Source organism: Rattus rattus, chromosome 7 (genome assembly GCF_011064425.1).
Source record: "Rattus rattus isolate New Zealand chromosome 7, Rrattus_CSIRO_v1, whole genome shotgun sequence".
Taxonomy (NCBI): domain Eukaryota; kingdom Metazoa; phylum Chordata; class Mammalia; order Rodentia; family Muridae; genus Rattus; species Rattus rattus.
Window position 1 is genome coordinate 130,751,156 of NC_046160.1, and position 16,807 is coordinate 130,767,962.

The 16,807-nt window shown below is 55.6% G+C and overlaps 2 protein-coding genes across 2 annotated transcripts; both read left to right on the top strand.

Annotated features, from left to right (window-relative positions):
* The first annotated feature begins 4,328 nt into the window (after window positions 1-4,328).
* On the top strand, window positions 4,329-6,303 carry Crip1 (cysteine rich protein 1). Its single transcript, XM_032908568.1, has 5 exons — window positions 4,329-4,555; window positions 5,708-5,802; window positions 5,879-5,936; window positions 6,043-6,089; window positions 6,195-6,303. Exons 1-4 carry the CDS (start codon window positions 4,516-4,518, stop codon window positions 6,081-6,083), a joined length of 234 nt encoding a protein of 77 aa, XP_032764459.1. The 5' UTR covers window positions 4,329-4,515; the 3' UTR covers window positions 6,084-6,089; window positions 6,195-6,303.
* Window positions 6,304-8,530: 2,227 nt separating this feature from the next.
* On the top strand, window positions 8,531-15,697 carry Tedc1 (tubulin epsilon and delta complex 1). The gene is made up of 8 exons (XM_032908566.1): window positions 8,531-8,790; window positions 8,892-8,970; window positions 9,388-9,590; window positions 9,798-9,947; window positions 10,317-10,415; window positions 13,286-13,372; window positions 13,704-13,883; window positions 15,046-15,697. The coding sequence occupies exons 1-8, from the start codon at window positions 8,656-8,658 to the stop codon at window positions 15,373-15,375; spliced, it is 1,263 nt and encodes a 420-aa protein (XP_032764457.1). The 5' UTR covers window positions 8,531-8,655; the 3' UTR covers window positions 15,376-15,697.
* Window positions 15,698-16,807: the final 1,110 nt, after the last annotated feature.

The window sequence follows — 16,807 nt, forward strand, 5'->3', positions numbered from 1 at the left end:
GGAGGAATCTAATTGCTGTCCGTCTTAGCCTGAGGCATAAGGCCTGAATGGCGGAGGAACCTGTCTGGGAAGCAGCGTTCAATCCCTTCTGACTATGGTCAACCATCCCAGCAGACCCACCCTAGGGCCAGATCTTGTGCCAGACGGGGGTCCCTGGAGACAAGCTGCTGAAAATAGGCCCTGGGAACTTGTAAATGTCCTACACTGGTCTGAGGGGGGAGAAGAGGGTGGGCCCTAGGGAGGCCTGTGCTGTGTGTGTCTGGGCTCAGCTTGTTCTCTAAAATGTGCGCTGGCAGCACATGAACCTGAGAGCAGAGGCCACAGGGCAGGCTCCGATGACCTCTAGCCCTTAGATGGACATCTCCGCCCGGGACTACACCCTCAGCCAGGTACCAGCAGAGCCAGAAGATAAAAGCAGTTTTGGCAACACAGTTGCAACACTGCAGAGGCTCTTCCCTGAGGAGCTGAGCTTTTCTTTCTTTTTTTTTTCTTTTTTTTTTTTTTTTTTTTCTTTCTCTTTTTTTTTTTTTTCCCGGAGCTAGGGACCGAACCCAGGGCCTTGCGTGGGCAAGCGCCTACCACTGAGCTAAATCCCCAACCCCGAGCTGAGCTTTTTCTAAGTGGGAGTGGGCATTGAGATTCCTCAGTGGTCATCAGCCCACAGGGCTAAACCCTACCTTCCCTGGCCGGCCTCAGGGTGAGGTATCCCGGCCAGTGGAGGGCGCATGGGTGTGTACAGAGAAGGCTTGAGCAGATCACGGTTCTGCCGCCTCCCCTCCCCCATGGCCTCTAGGCTGTCCTGGTAACAAGCAGTGGAGAGATCACTGTGTGCCCTTTGAGTGCATGTGAAGAGCACACCAGGCTTTCACTTGGCCCAGGAGTCCTGGGCAGTTGTCTTCCTCCAGGGATAGCCTGGGGTAAGAAGAGGCAGGTGAGAGTGTAGAACTGGGCCTCCTCGGAAGGCTGGCAGAACTTTGATACCGCACTGGAGCCTCAGTCACGAGTGTTGAGGCAGAAGGCTAGGTGGTCTGACTAGAAGCAGCAATGGCAGCAGGGGGTGAGGGGGGTGTCATCTGTAGACACTATGGTAGCTTTGGAAGAGTTTCTCCCTCCCCCGTCGTCATTCTTGTTATTTTTTGAGTCAGTCTCATTTAGCCCAGGCTGGCCTTAAATGATCTATGTAGCTGAGGCTAGCTTTGAATCCTCTTGCTTCCACCCCCAAGTACTGAAAAAGAGCTCTCAGGCTAGGAGCGGGTTTTTGGTTTTTCAAGGCAGGTGTGACTTTTGAGGGAATAAGGGGTTATGCGCTAAGTAAACAAAGATGGTGTTACCTTATCTCTTCATCACCATCCCTGGCTTTTTTCTCCCTCCTTTCCTACCTTCTTTCTTCCCTTCCTTCCTTTTTTTTTTTTTTTTTTTTTATTCTTGGCAAGATCTGGCTCTGTAGCCTCAGTCTCTGGTGTGGCCCTAGCCCATCACAGGCCTGTGTAGCTGTGCTGTGGCTTGTGTATGTCTTTGTGTCTCTAAGTGGATACATCTGAATGGAATGTCTGGAAAAAAACTGCTGTGTACCAACAAAGAAGGTACCGGCCCTTGGCCCCTGCCTTGGCACCCCTCCCATGACCATGGCAACAGGAAACAACATTAGAGAGGCCCGAGAAGGTTCTTGCGGCTTGGGGATAGGGGTAGGGTTCCCTAGTGCAGGGTGGGGCCAGAATTCAGGAGTGGGAGAAGGAGCTATCTCTGGGGTGGGGCAGTCGAGGGAAGGAACACGGACTGGGTTATTGACCCACGTGCCTTAGCATCGCGTCTCTTGGGTAGGAGGTAGGCAGTCTGTCAAGAAGTCCCTGGGTGTTAGATAGGTAGTGGTGGCATACAATTTTAATCCCAGCGCTCAGGAATGAGAGGCAGGAAGATCTCTGAGTTTGAGGCCAGCCTGGTCTACATAGTGAGTTCCAGGATAGCCAGGGCTACACAGTGAAACCTTTCAGGAAAAAACGAAAAACCAAAACAAAACGAGGTCCCTGAGTGCAGATAGAAACGTAGCTATTTGCTCTGAGGGAGACCACACATAGACCGGAGAGCCACCCCAAAGGTGATTTGCCCCACAGGTATGCCTACAGGCCCCAGCACATGTATGTGCATTTAAGCCTTTAGCTTCTGGCTCATACACCATCAGAGGGGAGGCAGGCTGCCAGGTGCCTTATGCCTCCGCCCAGTGCACACCCCTGGCAGGCAGTTGTTGGCTTCTCCCATGGACAGTGAGGTAGTGTGCTTTGTGTGTGGCCAGGCCCCAGGGATCTGTGCTGGTAGAGACACCACCCTTCCACATGGCTTCTCCTTATATTACCAAGAGCTTGGCTCAGATCTCCCCTTCTAGAACCTCTGCCCATAGGATAAGCCTCCCCATTCCTCTCTCCTTTGTAGACTAAGTCAGGAGCTATAGAAATTTGTCCTCTTTTCAACCAAAGGATTGAGAGGCTACAAGAAATGGCTGGGGAGGGCTGGAGAGATGACTCAGTGGTTAAGAGCACAGACTGGGGGCTGGGGATTTAGCTCAGGGGTAGAGCGCTTACCTAGGAAGCACAAGGCCCTGGGTTCGGTCCCCAGCTCCGAAAAAAAGAACCAAAAAAAAAAAAAAAAAGAGCACAGACTGCTCTTCCAGAGATCCTGAGTTCAATTCCCAGCAACCAACCACATGGCGGCTCACAACCATCTGTAATGGGATCTGATGCCCTCTTCTGGTGTGTCTGAACATAGTACAGTGTACTTACATATCATAAATAGATAAATCTTCAAAAAAAAAAAAAAAAAGAAAGAAAGAAAAAGAAAGAAATGGCTGGGGGCCAGGGGTGGGTGGGGTGGGGCAGGCTGGTGGCCTTAGGTCCAGAAACCACTTGGGGGTGCCAACCCAGGCCTCTAGGTGGGTCTTAGGTAATGGTAGGCTAGAAGGTGGGAGTCTGTCCTCGTAGGTTCACCCCTGTTCTGGAGCTCTCAAGGCTTCAGAAGGTAGAGCTGGGTAATTGTGGAGCTCCAGTTTGGGACAGAAGTACAGAACCTCAAGTTAGGGTTCCTGGGAGGAAGGTAGTGTTCCAGGGGGCTACATTTGCACCCCTGGGTAGTCCCTGATCCATGATACATCACTAATCCCATCTTGAGAGTACTGACTCTCACTTCGCCAGTGGCCAGGGAGATGGAGGTACCCCTGAGCCTTGCCCAGAGCCAGGCCTGGGGGCAGATAAAGGGTAGATGTGAACAGGAGGCTCAGTCAGGGCTGAACAGTGAGAGCTGAATGTCCAGCTATCAGCAACGGCACCATCAGCTTGTTAGGCAACAGTCAGAGCCCCAATCCCCATTGAGTCTAAAAACTACTCTGAAACTCAGGCCAGTAGAAGCCCCACCAGCCCTCCATATTTACTGTATGTAGGCTTAGTCTAGTCTCTACCTGGTACCAACCACGACTCAGCCTCCTCCTTAGCTGGGCGGTGGACTTGGACCGATGAGCTCTGGGCGCTTCTCCCAGAGATAAGAACCACTCTTCATCAATTGTGCCTCAAGTCGTCAGGAAAGCGGCCTGGGCATGGCCTCATCCTTGTCTTGACCTCTAGTCTCCAACCTTAAGTTGTTAGGTGCTCAGGCTTAGATTCTGTGGTTCCTGGATGGGAGTCCCCTCTTCTGATTTCCCCTGTGAAGTTGTGGCTGCAGTCCAGTCTGCTGGCAAAGGTCAGGGTGTTCACATGCGGCTGGCCAGGGTGAACCTCCTGGCGTCTGTGTGGGTTAGATCTCGGAAAGGCTGGGTGGGAAGGGTTGGGTTACAAGGCTGAGACTATGAATGTCCGTCCTCAACTTTGAGAAGCGTCAAAATATGTGCAGACTCCTTGGATGCTAATTTGCATCTCTCTGTGCTTTATTTGAGAGAGAGAGAGAGAGAGAGAGAGAGAGAGAGAGAGAGAGAGAGAGAGAGAGAGTGTTTTGAAGCAGGGCTTTCTCACCCTGGAAACCAAATTGACCTCACCAGTTTTATTAGGACCGGCAATCACACCACATCCGGCTTTATCTGCACTTCAGAAGTTTCCTGTGCCCACCCCGGCTCCAGCTAGCCCTCGCAGGTGCAAGAGGCTACGTTGCGCGCTTCGATCTTCGAGGGGAGGACCCAACGTCTCTATTCAGGACCTGAGGCTAGCCCTGCCCTAGGCAGGGGGCGGGGCCTGGGTCTGCAGGAGCACCCGGACTCCTTAGAGGGTCCCTGGAAGACTCAGCACTCCTGCATGGCACTTGGCCAGTTTATCTTGCCGGAGGCGAGCATGGACCAGATGACCATTCTTGGCCGGTCGGCCTAGATCAGAGTTCCCAGGGGTCCAAGTCCCGAACTGAGGGGGTGGGGCGGGGGCGGGGCCTTAAAGGGCAGGGCCACGGGGTCCCTGAAAAGCGCGGACCAGGCGGGCGCCACCCAGTCCAGAGCCTACAACCTACTTCCTTCTAGCTGCAGCCACTTGTGCAGGACCAGGTACCGCCATGCCGAAGTGCCCCAAGTGCGACAAGGAGGTGTATTTCGGTGAGCACAATTGGGTATCCCAGCCTCTCTCCACATTGCCCGCGGGCGTTTAGCAGGCGGTACGCGGAAGCGTGGTCCAGAAGCAGACAATACTGGGCTTTTCAGGTGGACCGGAGTGTCTAGAGTCCGGGGCATCGCCTGGGTTCGAACCCATGGACCTTGCCCGCGGTTTGAGGGTGGGATAATTTGGTGTTAAACGGAACCGACATCTGTGCCCACTCGCTGTCTTATGTTTCTGGGTCGGTCTTCTGGCTTCTTTGCCTCTGGGTTTCCAGGTTTCCGTGACTCCCGTGCTTCTGGATCTCCCCCTCTCTCTGACCCTGGCCTTTGGATCCTGCTGTCTCTCCCTCGTTCTGTCTGTGCTCCCTGGGCGGGGTCCTTGCTGGATAGGAAAGGAACGCGGGACTGGGGTGGCCCCTCCCAATGCTAAGTAGAAACAGACGCCCAAAACCACGTCCGGGGGGTACGATCTCGGGTGCTCGTTTTCTTGCTGTTTGCGCGCGCTAGGGCTCCTATGAGAAAGTACATGAGTAAGAGATCCCCTTGTCCCTGCTGAGGCGAAGGGTGCGCCCAGGTTCAGTGCAGAGGTCAGAGGACTTTAACCGGATCTACCTAGCCTTAGATCTTCCAGATTCGTTGTCCCCCACTCCCAAGTATGAAGGCCTCTTCCTCTCCAGCCCTACACGCCCTCGGGGGTAATATCCCTGAGGCGACACTTGAAAATGTCCCACCAATGAGCCGGGTTGGGTGGTTGGGTGGCCGGGTGGCCCATGCCTTTAGTCCCAGCACTTTAGTCCCGGGAGGCAGAGAGGCAGGAGCATCTATCTCTGTGAGTTCAAGATCAGCCTGGTCTACAGAGTGAGTTCCAGGACAGGCAGAGCTGCACAGAAAAACCCCGTCTCAAAAAAAAAAAAATACAAAAAACAAAAACAAAAAACCCAAGATAAAATATCCCTCCAACAGGCGATCCTTCTGGTTTGTGAGATAGGATTGGCTTGAGAGTATCAGAGGTGCCCCCTCTGTGGAGCTCAGAGGCAGTCCCGGGACCCAGGGTGGGCTGTCACATTGAGAGAATAAAGTGTAGGTGTCTGTGCAGCGGGAGAGGGTATGCAGGGACTCCAGTGTCTCATAGTGGGGTCTGTACTTCTGCAGCCGAGCGAGTGACGTCACTAGGCAAGGACTGGCATCGTCCTTGCCTGAAGTGCGAGAAATGTGGAAAGACACTGACCTCTGGGGGTCATGCTGAGGTAAGCGGCCGCTAGGGGGCAGCGGGAGGAGCCATAGGAGCTGGGATGGAGGTAACCCCTCTTCTTTTCTCTGTAGCATGAAGGCAAGCCCTACTGCAACCATCCCTGCTACTCCGCCATGTTTGGGCCCAAAGGTATGTCGCTGGACCTTTTCCCTAACGGGCCTCCCAGAGCTGGCCTCCCTCCACAACATATCGGTATCCTTATTTTTTTTTAATCTTTTCTTTTCTTTTTTTGCAGGCTTTGGGCGAGGTGGAGCTGAGAGCCACACTTTCAAGTAGACTGAGGTATAGCCCCACCTCCACTCCCACACAGTCTACAGGACAGAGTCACCCCTAACAGAGTAAGTAACGAAATGTTGCACTCATCTTTGTCTCTGTTTCTTCTTACAGGTTGTGGAAACTCTCCCTACCCGCCCAGGCGAGTGCCAGGCCTTGTCCCTAGACAGCAGGGCTCTCCGCAGCCCTCCATGCCTTTAATAAACTTGATCTTTGGAATGCCTGTGTTTTTGTCTACTGGTGTGTGACGGAGGGGAGCTGCAGTGGGAGCCTTAACCCCAGGCCTAATGCAGGACACTGCTTTTCCTGTTGCTGCAGGCAGTGTTGCCCAGCACCCTTTGAGGGGATCGAGGGGCATGAGTTCAGGCCTACATCCAACTCCGGGATCCATGAAGTTCCTATAGTCTGATTCTGTAGCCCCGTGGTGAGGCCCTGACTGTCAGGGTCAGCAGGAACATGGCTTAGGTGGGGCTGGCCACTGTTCAGAGGGTGAATCAGTGGGAGTTGGCTTGGTTCCCTTTTTGAGCTGCTTGGTGGTGGGGGAGTCGTGTGGATTTCTTGCCTTTTCCATTTTCACTTCCTGCAACCCCACCCTGTCCCCAGAAGTGCACCCTTGTGGGTGAGTTCTGCAGCTGCTCAGCCTGGACCCAGACACTTTTTCCCTGACCAGGAATGTCCTAGGCGACCTGGTGCTCTAATGGGATTTGAGGGAGGCAGTAGAAAGGGCTTTCTGGAAACTCTTGTGGGGCCAGGCAGCTCTCAGCTTTGCCTTCCCCATGCCACTGACCATTCAAGATCCTTTGGACTTAACAAGGCCACAAAGGTCTCAGCAGTGCTCTGGCCTAGCCTACGTTCATCTTTGGCACGGACACTGCAGGAACAAGCCTGACAGGTTATTGGTGAGTCCTGTAAGTGGTCTGTAGTGTAGTGTGTGGAAATGCTTGAGGTGGCCGCAGTATGGAGTAGAAGAGGCCGACCTTCAGTATTAGTTTCTTACTGGGAGGGGTGTGGGTATGTTTAGTGTCCAACCAGACACCTTCAGAGGACCTGGAAGAGCTGTATGGGAGAAGGGCAGAAGCTCACTTTCCCCTGTTGTCTCCTACCCTTGAGTCCCCTGGCATCCTCATAATCCCAGCCCCTCAAACCCAGATCCATGTCTCTCGAAGTGTTTAAGGTGTGCAGAAGCATGGACCTGCCGTGAGGACAGCAAGAGTAGGTAGTATCAAGCTGGACGTGGCCATTTGGGACCAGCAGCCCTAGCTGCTTTGTAAGGGGCCAGGAAGGAGGAGACCCCGAGGCAGGATAGCTGAAGGTATCCTGATGAGCAGAGGGAGGTCGGCAGCAAAACACAGGGAGAGGCAAGGTGAGCCCACAGTCCCCGTACTTCCGGGGGGCGGGGCCATCCTGTAGCAGCGGTTTGGCCGGCAGGTGCCTCAGGATCTCTGCCCCTCCCTCTCAACTCACTTTCCCCTTCCGCACCGCACCCTCTCCCTCTCCACCTGCCTCTTTCCCGGCTTTATTAAGATGTAGAGTACACCCAGTACTGTCCACGGTCCCAACTATTTCTGGTGGTGACATCGAGTGCACAAAGCGTAGTTTGTGTCCGCTCGAGCGTACAAGTCTCGCCCCAGCAATTCCCCCCTGCCATCCGTCGACCGCAGGCTTGTCTCTGGATCACCGTAGGCAGCATCCGGCCTTTGTCCGGCCCTCCTCCACACGCACTGGCGCACATAATGTAGTCTTTCATATCCGGCTTCCCATTAGAGGCTGCTCTGGCTTGCTACCTAAGGTTTTAGCCACGTAGTAGGCTCATGCAGGTTGCAGAGGATAATTACCGACTGCATGTGGTCAGCGTCTTTCCCCGAGCATCAGGTTGGACTCTGGGTTCATTCTGCCATTGCCATGTAGCTGCTGTGAATCCTTGCAGGATTCTCACATCTTACCAAGGTTGATCCAGTAGGGCTGAGTACAAAACTAAGTCCGACCTTAAAAGAGAGGGCCGTGCCCTTTTCAAAAGTGGAGAATTTTCCTTAGAAACTGCTCTTTTAGTAGATGGAGGAAGAATAAAAATGGGGACAACCAAGTCTGGGGCTGTACATGAAAGGGAGGATGGCTTCTGAAGAGATTTCTGGCGACGTGGCCCCCGGAACTCCCCACCCACTTTGCAGGGCTCAGCTGCTTCTCGCGGGGGCCTGGCGACCCCTGGCGGCGGGCTCCTTCTTGGGCGGCTTTGCAGAGACACTCCCTTCGTGGCCGGGTGGAGCCATATTGCTCCTTCCTCTGCGCCTCCGGGGAACACCTCGGGCGCATGTGCGCCTTCCCCCATTGCCCAGCCTGGGCCCGTGGTTGCTAAGGAGGTTGCTAAGTCGAGGTGCTAATTGGTGAGTTCCAAAGAAATTAGCAAATCCAATTCCACCCCCGACCCCGGAAGTGCCTGCCTACGGGATAGACTGGTAGGCACTCAAACGCCAGGACCACCGGTCATTGGGCCTGAGCGGAGAAGGCGGGCCTCATCCGGAACCGTGATTGGTCGCGGTCCCGGGCGGGCGATCTGAGGCTGCTGGGTGCTGGCTGTATGGGGCGGCGGCGGAGCCGAGTGGAAGGGGCTGCCCGGGCCCTGCCTGAAGCTGTCGCAGCGCTGAGTCGGTCCCTACCAGCTGGGCCCAGCCCCGAAATCTTCCGCCGCGCAAAGTTTGATCGACCAGAGGCGGTGAGGCTACCAGAGTAGGCGGTCGGGGTCAGGGCAAGCATTGTCTTGGGCCGACGCAGGTGACACCATGATACCCGCTGACTACAAACTGTTTGCTTCAGGCTCCAGTACTCTGGCAACTTCTCTTGCGTGTGCTCACACCGCTTGCTGCAAACAATACCTGGACCGACCTTGCCCCAGGTAAGTCCCGCCCTCTCAGAAAGCCGCTCCCCAAGGCTCTTGTGGTTTTGCCTTAACCCACGAAGTCCCGCCCCTTTAAAGCTCCACTGTTGTCTACCAGCTTCCCGCAGGCATCTGCTGCACCTACTCTTGCGCCCACTTTCTTAAGTATAGGTTCCCACTAGTCTTTACCACGCTTACCTGGGTTGTAGTGGCTTTGATTACTCCAGTGAGACCCAGAGTCTGGCTACACCCTGAACCAAAGATTCACAGAAATCCTGCCCGCTGGTTAGTGAGCACCTTGCCTCCTCACAGACTCTCAGATCTTGTCTCCTTTGTCCACTTTTAGCAGGTTCTAAGCTTAGGGGGTGCTCTCAGGTCCCCAGAGGGTGAAACCTCCAGGTTAGCACCCCCTGAGCTGATGATTTCCCACTCCAGAGGCCCAAGCCCGTGTGGTGAAATCAGCACTGGGCTCCCGAGGCTACCCCAGGTCTGTGCTGCTACAATTTCCCGACGGCAGTTCTCAGGGAAGCCGGGAACTGCTGCTGGCCCTGTCCTGGCTCCTGGCCCAAGGACCCTTGCTTGAGCAGCTGCTTGCCCAGACCCGTGTGCAGCTGGGTGACCAGTTGCCTCAGTGTGAGGTGAGTATGTAATGAGGGTGTCTGAGCCCTGCTTTGCCCAGAAACCGTGGGTTTCTCTGTGCCCCCAGGTCACATGGTATTTGCCTCTAAGGATGTAGAGGCTTGATCCTATGTTAGTAGTACAATTTCCCTGTCCTGGTCCTTTCTTAAGATCTTAAGATACGGGATGTATAGCAGGGCTGACTACTGTTCCCTCTCTACTGTGAGGCCCTGACCAGTCCTGGACCCCTTGCACGCCTTGTGGCTACAAAGAGCCCTGTGGATCTCCGCCTGGTGGAATGGCTGATGGGAAAGTTGCGCTTTAGGTGGAGGTGCCTGATCTCGAGTCAGCGGGAGCAGTGTACCCTCCTCAGTAAGGTAATACAGGAAGGTAATACAGGCACATGGTTCTTCACCCTGTGCCCCGGGCTGCCTTTCTCTGTGGTCCGTCTCTGTCAGGACCACTGGACCACTGGACTGCTAGGCTTACCCCAACTGTGGCCTTTACAAGCAGGGGAGGGCCGGGGGTGGGGGGAGACCCCTGCTTTACCTGTGTGAGCAGGGTGTGGGAAGCCCTCAGTGAAATTGTCTGGTGGCCCTCTGCAGCCTACGCCCCCAGCATTACCGAGGCACCCTGAGCCCAGCCCTGTCCTTTCTGGCTATAAGCGGTCTCTAAAGGTGCCAATATTCAGCTGAAAGATCTCGCTGGGGAGCTGTCCCCCAGCCTTGGTTTATTATTTGTTGCAGATCCACCTGTATACCCAGGGATGCCACAGCCAGCAGAGCCTGGGCCATCTTTCCGTCGCTGAAACAGAGATGCTTAGAGATCCAGAGAGCAGTCAGCAGGTGAGGGTTGGCAGGGTGCTGCTGTGGGTGCTGTCTCGTGGTGGGGTTTGGTCTGTTGGGGAAGACCCGGGGGCGGATGTTGGGCTTTGACGGCCAATCACTGTCACTTGTTACTGTGGGTGACCAGTGTCATGGTCAGGGTTGGAGGACTATGGCGTCCAGGAGGGGACCGCTGGCACACTGCAGAAACACTGCTTTCAGGTCTGAAATGAACCTCTAGCTCTACCCGATGTGTCTGCAGGTAGGGAAAGGCTGAGTGTGAGAGGGTAGGCTGTCCTTCAGAGCCTGGGGCTAGACTCACCGGATCAGTGTGGGGAGGTCTACAGGGGTAGGCCAGTGTACTGGCCTGGGTATTTGTAGGCCTTCGTCCTACTTTGTTGCCCAGGGGCTATTCTCTTATCTAAGCATGGTTTTCCTAGGCAGCGGGCTCCTGAGATTCCTAAATCTTAAGAGAGCAGAGCCCTGGAGAACGGCAGGCTATGAGATCCAGGGATGATGTGGCCCTAGGCAGACATGGCCTTCTGCCTGAGGCCGGGTAAAGTGTCAGTGTTGGCCCTAACCCAGCTTCTCCCCAGGATACCCTCTCGGTCCCTCTCAACTCCCCTGTTCCCCTTGTGCTGGCCTGCCTGCCTGCCTGCCTGCCTGCCTGCCTGCCTGCTTCCCTTCCTCCCTTCCTTCCTTCCTTCCTTCCTTCCTTCCTTCCTTCCTTCCTTCCTTCCTTTTTCCTTCCTTCCTTCCTTTCTTCCTTCCTTCCCTGTCTTTCTAGGCTCCTACCAATCTATCACTGGTTTCTTCCTTTTGCTCACCTTATCTCTGAGCTCACCTCTGCCAGCCTCCTCTGCTGGCCTTGGCCGTGTATTCTTATGCAGCAGAACTGAGGCCTGGATGATCCCCTCTTCCAAGTGCAGCTCCCTTGTTGGCCTCCTCCCCCTCCAGTCCAAGAGCGGACTCTAACTCGTCAAAGGCCTGCCCACAGCTGGGTAGGCAACAGCAGAGGATCATGGGGTGAGGGACAGATGGCTAGATTCCTGTTTTCCACCCTTTCTGTCATCTTCGGGGGCTCACACTACGGATCTGGGCTTCCGTGCCCTGGGTGATTTGTGTGTTCTGAAGCAAGGGTGCTTACTGTGTAAGGTACCTAGCCCATTGGTGCCAGCTGGACCTGTATCCCTACATAAATCCCAGGCAGAGTCCAGCCTTGTAAGGCCAGCGCTTGACCTTGAGGTGCCAGGACAGATTTAAGGGTCCTTACACCCTTGGCTCTGGCCCCCTTTTTGAATGTGACTCAATGAAGCAGGGTTTCTGGCTGCTGGACTTTGGAGCATAGCAGAGTCACATGCTCAGTTAAGCCCTGCCCCCGGAGCTCTGCTGTGGGACCACACTAGGGGCAGGGCGCGGGGAGGCTGCTGGTGCTGAGACAGAGGACTGGACAGCAGTGACTAAGTGGACCAAGGCCTTAGATCTTAGATTTGGAGAGGGGCTGGCTAACACCTGCATCTGGCCCACCCAAAGGCAGGTCCCAGAAGTTTCTGGAACAGTGTATGCCTGGTGTGTGAGCAGCCAGGCCTGTTGTTATATCCGTAGTCAGTTTCCTTGGTCACTACGGAGCCCACAGCCTTCTTTTGCACCCTCTGTGTCCTGGCTCCTGCTGGGAGGAGGTGCAGGGACACAGCTGCATCAGGAGACTGCAGAATTGAGGGTGGGGCCATGGAGAGGCGAAGAGGCTTATCTGCTCCCCTATCACACCCATACCCCAAAGTCTGGGGTTGCTGGGCCTCCTGGGGACCATTCTTTTTTTTTTTTTGGTTCTTTTTTTCGGAGCTGGGGACCGAACCCAGGGCCTTGCGCTTCCTAGGCAAGCGCTCTACCACTGAGCTAAATCCCCAACCCCTGGGGACCATTCTTGGGGTCTGCATTGTTTGCCCTCCTGATGGTGTGTCTAGCTGCCTTGTGCCTTGTGTGTGGATGGGTTCTTTGTTCTTTGGAACTGGGCAGTAGGCCTGTGGGCCACGCTGTGCATGTGCCCCCCTCACCCTGTTCTGGTTCCTTACAGAGAGTGGAGGATTCCACCACTCTCATCTCTGCCCATGACTAAGTAGTGGCTCTGATCTCCCGTCTCTGTTGTGCTTGCCCCAGTGGACTGGCCTTGGCTAGCATTCAGGGTCTCTCTCCAGTTTCTCGGGCCATGGGGAACTGTTCTCTGTGGAGCCATGGTTGGGGGGCGGGGGCGGTGTCTGAGGTGCAGAGGGCCTGGCATGCACTGTCTCCTGCAAGGGTCCTCTCCCTGGGCCCCCCATACAGTTGTCAAATGTGGGAGCACTTACATTTTGGATAGGTTGTGCCTCTGACGAGGCGTGACACCTGTAGGGCATCCAGAGGCACCCACCCTCCATGTATAGATTACCAGGCATTTTGTCTACCAGAAGGGAGCCCCTAAGTTGGGGTTCCCAGCCAGAGGACCGAGGGTGGGAGGTAAAGAGCTAGCAGCTTCCGGCTCTAGCTAAGTAGTGAGTGCACCCCAAGAAGAAGAGGTACTGCTCAGTCTCTGATGCACAGCCGTTAATGCAGGGCTAGCAAGCTTTGTACTCACCAGGGTAGGCAAAGGTTATCTTCTGGCCCTGCCTTTCCCTCTGAAGCTTGTCTCAGCTCTGTCCCACGCCCCTCTCCGATGCCTAAATCCTCATCACCCGCAGTTACATGGGATGGCCCAGTGGGCTCCCTAGTCTTGGGCCTTGTTATTTATGCGGGCTTTGGGACAGCCTCCAGTCAGTGGAATATTGGGCAGAGCACTCTGGCCGAAGCCCCGGGCTGGAGCTGGTCTCAGGAGCTGCTCGATGAGCAGTCCGTGCCAGCCGTGTCTTCTCCTGTAGCTTCTGCACGCCCTGGAGAGCGAGAACACCCGGCTGGAGGCAGCTCTGGAGTGGCGGCGCTGTGAGCTGGTCTTCTGGCAGTGGATGGTGAGGAAGTTCTCTCTGCTGCCTCTGCCCCTTCTGGCTCTGACCGGGCTCACCAGTTGGAAGCTCTTCCCACCTCTAAGGGGTGGTCTGCTCAGGACCTCTGCTGGCCCTCAGTGCAGGCCCCATACTGGGTGTCCTCACCTCGGGTTCTCCCAGAGGTCTGGTTTCTGTGCCTCTCTGTGTGCCAGAGACATGGTGGCTAAGGTGTACGAGCTGCCCTGTCCTCGGTGGGTCCTGGAGATGCCACCGCTACCCCACGAACCTCTGCGTCTTCTGCCCCGCTCCAAACCTGTGCTGCTCGCGCCTGACCATCTCACCGGGGTCTCTGCAGGATACAGTTTTGGATGCCTGTTCCCCCGAGACTCCTGCTGTGACCTCACAGCCTACAGCCCTGCCCGTGATCTCGGAAGGTGGGCTCGGTGAGCTGGAGTCCGTGAGACAAGAACTGCTGGCCCTGCAGGAGGAGCTACGGGAAGTGGCCGAGCCCCGGCGGGCTGCGTGGGAATCCCGGGTGAGCTAGGCACCTGCTTTGCCCATTCTTCCTAACCCACCCTCCAACCCTACCTCTCTCTCTCTTCCTGTCTGGACTGGCTATTCTCAGAGGGAGGGCTAGACTGACCATGGGCCAAAGCCTCTAGATGAATTACCCTGCTTATCTGAATTAGGTTTGATGGGCGATTGGGCACCAAACTCCAACAGCAGTGGGTCGCAGTGAAGGGACCCTGCTAGCTTTCACTGCCACTTTCCGATTTTTTTCCAGGGGCGACCCTGCTCTGAGTCGCCTGCCCTTGTACCCCCATTGTATGCACTGCGCCTGCCCAGTGGTCCTCCCTAGCCATTCCTGGGAGCATACGCACTCACTCACCCACCCACCCAGACGGGCTCCCCTTTAGCTCTCCTGTAGTCGTCTCAACGATCAGGGAAATCCTGTCCTTATACACTCTAGTGAGGCCAGTGTGTCACAGACTGCTCACGCTGCGGTTGAGCTCTCTCACAGCAACCATGACTTCCTTTTACCTGACTCGTATATTTTTTCTTCCTTCCTTCCTTCCTTCCTTCCTTCCTTCCTTCCTTCCTTCCTTCCTTCCTTCCTTCCTTTTTTAGAACCGTGAGGGCAGAACCCACTCAGCAGAGTGCCCAGGACTCAGGGTGGCTCTCTGAGTGTTCTGAGTGGGTTAAAGGCTGGGAAGGCTCATCAGTGTGCTTCACCCCAGGTCTGCTGCCCACAGGGTCTTTGGATAGAGTCTGCTCCAAGGAGTACATGCTCCCACTCACGTACTCCACTCCTGGACAGCAGTGGGAAGGGGCAGAACAGAGAGAGATGGGAGCTGCTACACTGAGTCCTGGAGGGCCCTTCCTCTGAGTTCTGAAGGGCCCCGAGGAGGGCGGTAGCTAAAACTGCCACGCTATCCTGCAGCCAGGTGTAGGTCTTGAGAGTGGAGCCCTGGAGGTTGAGGTTAGGGACCCTGAGCTGGGTTTTGGGTCCCTGTGTTCCAGTTGCTGCTGGCATGGACTTCAGTTGCTTTGTGAGGGTGGAACATTTTTGGGGGAGGGAGGCTGGCTTTTTATGATGGGGGCTTTGGGGCTGCAGGGTTGCTGGGAGCACCTGGATCCCGTATTCTGGGAAGAGAGCTGCCCTTGGCTCAGGAGAATCTTTACCCTCTCTCGTGCAGGTTGGAGGCCTAGGTCAGGGGCCAGAGTGGAGCAACTCAAGGAAGGCCTTGCGGGAGGTCGTCGAACGGGAGTTGGCAGACCTGCAGGGGTCCTGGAAGCTCTGCAGTACCCCTGCCCAGCCACAAAGAGCCCATCGACTGGTGAGATGTAAAGATGGGGCACCAAGACCCCAGGGCCTACAGGCAGCCGAGGTGATCAGGACACTGAGCGCCAAGGAGGACTGTCTGAAGAAGGCGTTGCACCAGCTACAGTGTCAGTGTCAACAGGAGCTGGCCAGGCTGGCCGGTGCTCTGCCTGGCTTGATTTGGATTCTGCCCCCTGGACACTGAAGGCCCCCAAGATGTACCCATCTGTGTAGAGCTTGGGTAGGATCTCAGAGGAGCAGACCGGGGCTGCATGGAGCAGAGGTCCAGGCGTGTGCTCCCTCCAGGGCCAGAGCCCTTTTCCTGCAGTTCTAGTGTTACAACGGGCTGGTCCCCCTGAAAGGTTTGGAGGGGACCTATGTGTACACAGTGGAGCTGTTCCTGGGGACATCGGGCTGCTTCCCATTATCTTCCTCCTTTTAGCATATTAGGTATGTGTAGTGTATGGCTGGCACCATGCCGTAATCACATATGCCCCAAAGTACAGGAAGTCATGGGCCTCTCCTGAGTGGGACAGCTCTGGTTTTGCCCTGAACCTCTTTCTTAGACTCTGGCTGTATGCCACCTCCTGCTCCAGCAGAACCTCCTCCTACACTGGGCCAAGGATGTGCCTGGTGTGTGTGTGTGTGTGTGCGTGCGTGTGTGTGTGTGTGTGTGTGTGTGTGTGTGTGTGTGTGTGTGTGTGTGTGTGTGTGTGTGTGCGCGTGTGTGTGTCTGTGTGTGTGTGTGTGTGTGCGTGTGTGTGTGTGTGTGTGTGTGTGTGTGTGTGTGTGTGTGTGTGTGTGTGTGTGTGTGTGTGTGTGTGGTGGGGAGCTGGATGGGAGCCTGGGGGCTCTGCCTGGGAGAGCGGAGGAGAGGAAGCCGCAGTGCAGACAGGAGGCCTTTGTTCTGAAGGCCTCTGGGTAAGCTCGGCCCTCACAAAGCACCCTGTGTCCAGGAAGTGCACCCAGCCTGGTGGGATGGCTCTGTGCTAACCCACTCTTCTCCCAGCCAGCAGGCTCAGGCAGGATCCATGAGCTCTAGCCCGACCCTCCCTTAGTCCCAAACCCTGAGCAGCTGGTAGGACCCATAGGCAACCTCCAGTCTCCTGCTTATCCAGGCCAGAGCCACGGGCTGACTCCGGGAGCCTTGGGCACTGTACTAGAACATTCTTTTATGGGGGTGTCCTGCTTGCCTGGTGGTGTATGTCTGGGGTGCAGGTAGCCTCTGGCCCGAGGCAGGGCACCATGCTGGGTTTGTTCCTAGCACACTTCTGGAGGACCAGTGTCTAATAGGTACTAACCTTTATGGACGTAGCTCCTAGAGGCTCTGGAATCTCCTGGCCTGCAGCGCCTGTTCCTGCTTGCGAACACTTGTTCAGCTCTTCTTGCTGCATCCACCTGTGTGCTCTGGCTCTGGTCCAGGGGCACGTGGGAACTTGACTGTCTGGCTCCTTGTGACTATGATTTGGGCTGTAAACAAGTCTACTTAAGCTCCCTGTTTCTGAAAACTATAGGACTTCCAAGGTGCCATGGAGCTCAGCCTTAAAAACCCCAAAGCAGCTCCAGGTCTCCGAGCTGTTACTTCTCCACGTGCTCTGCAGAGTTAGCTCGATTCCTGTCAGAATCCCGTGTATGTG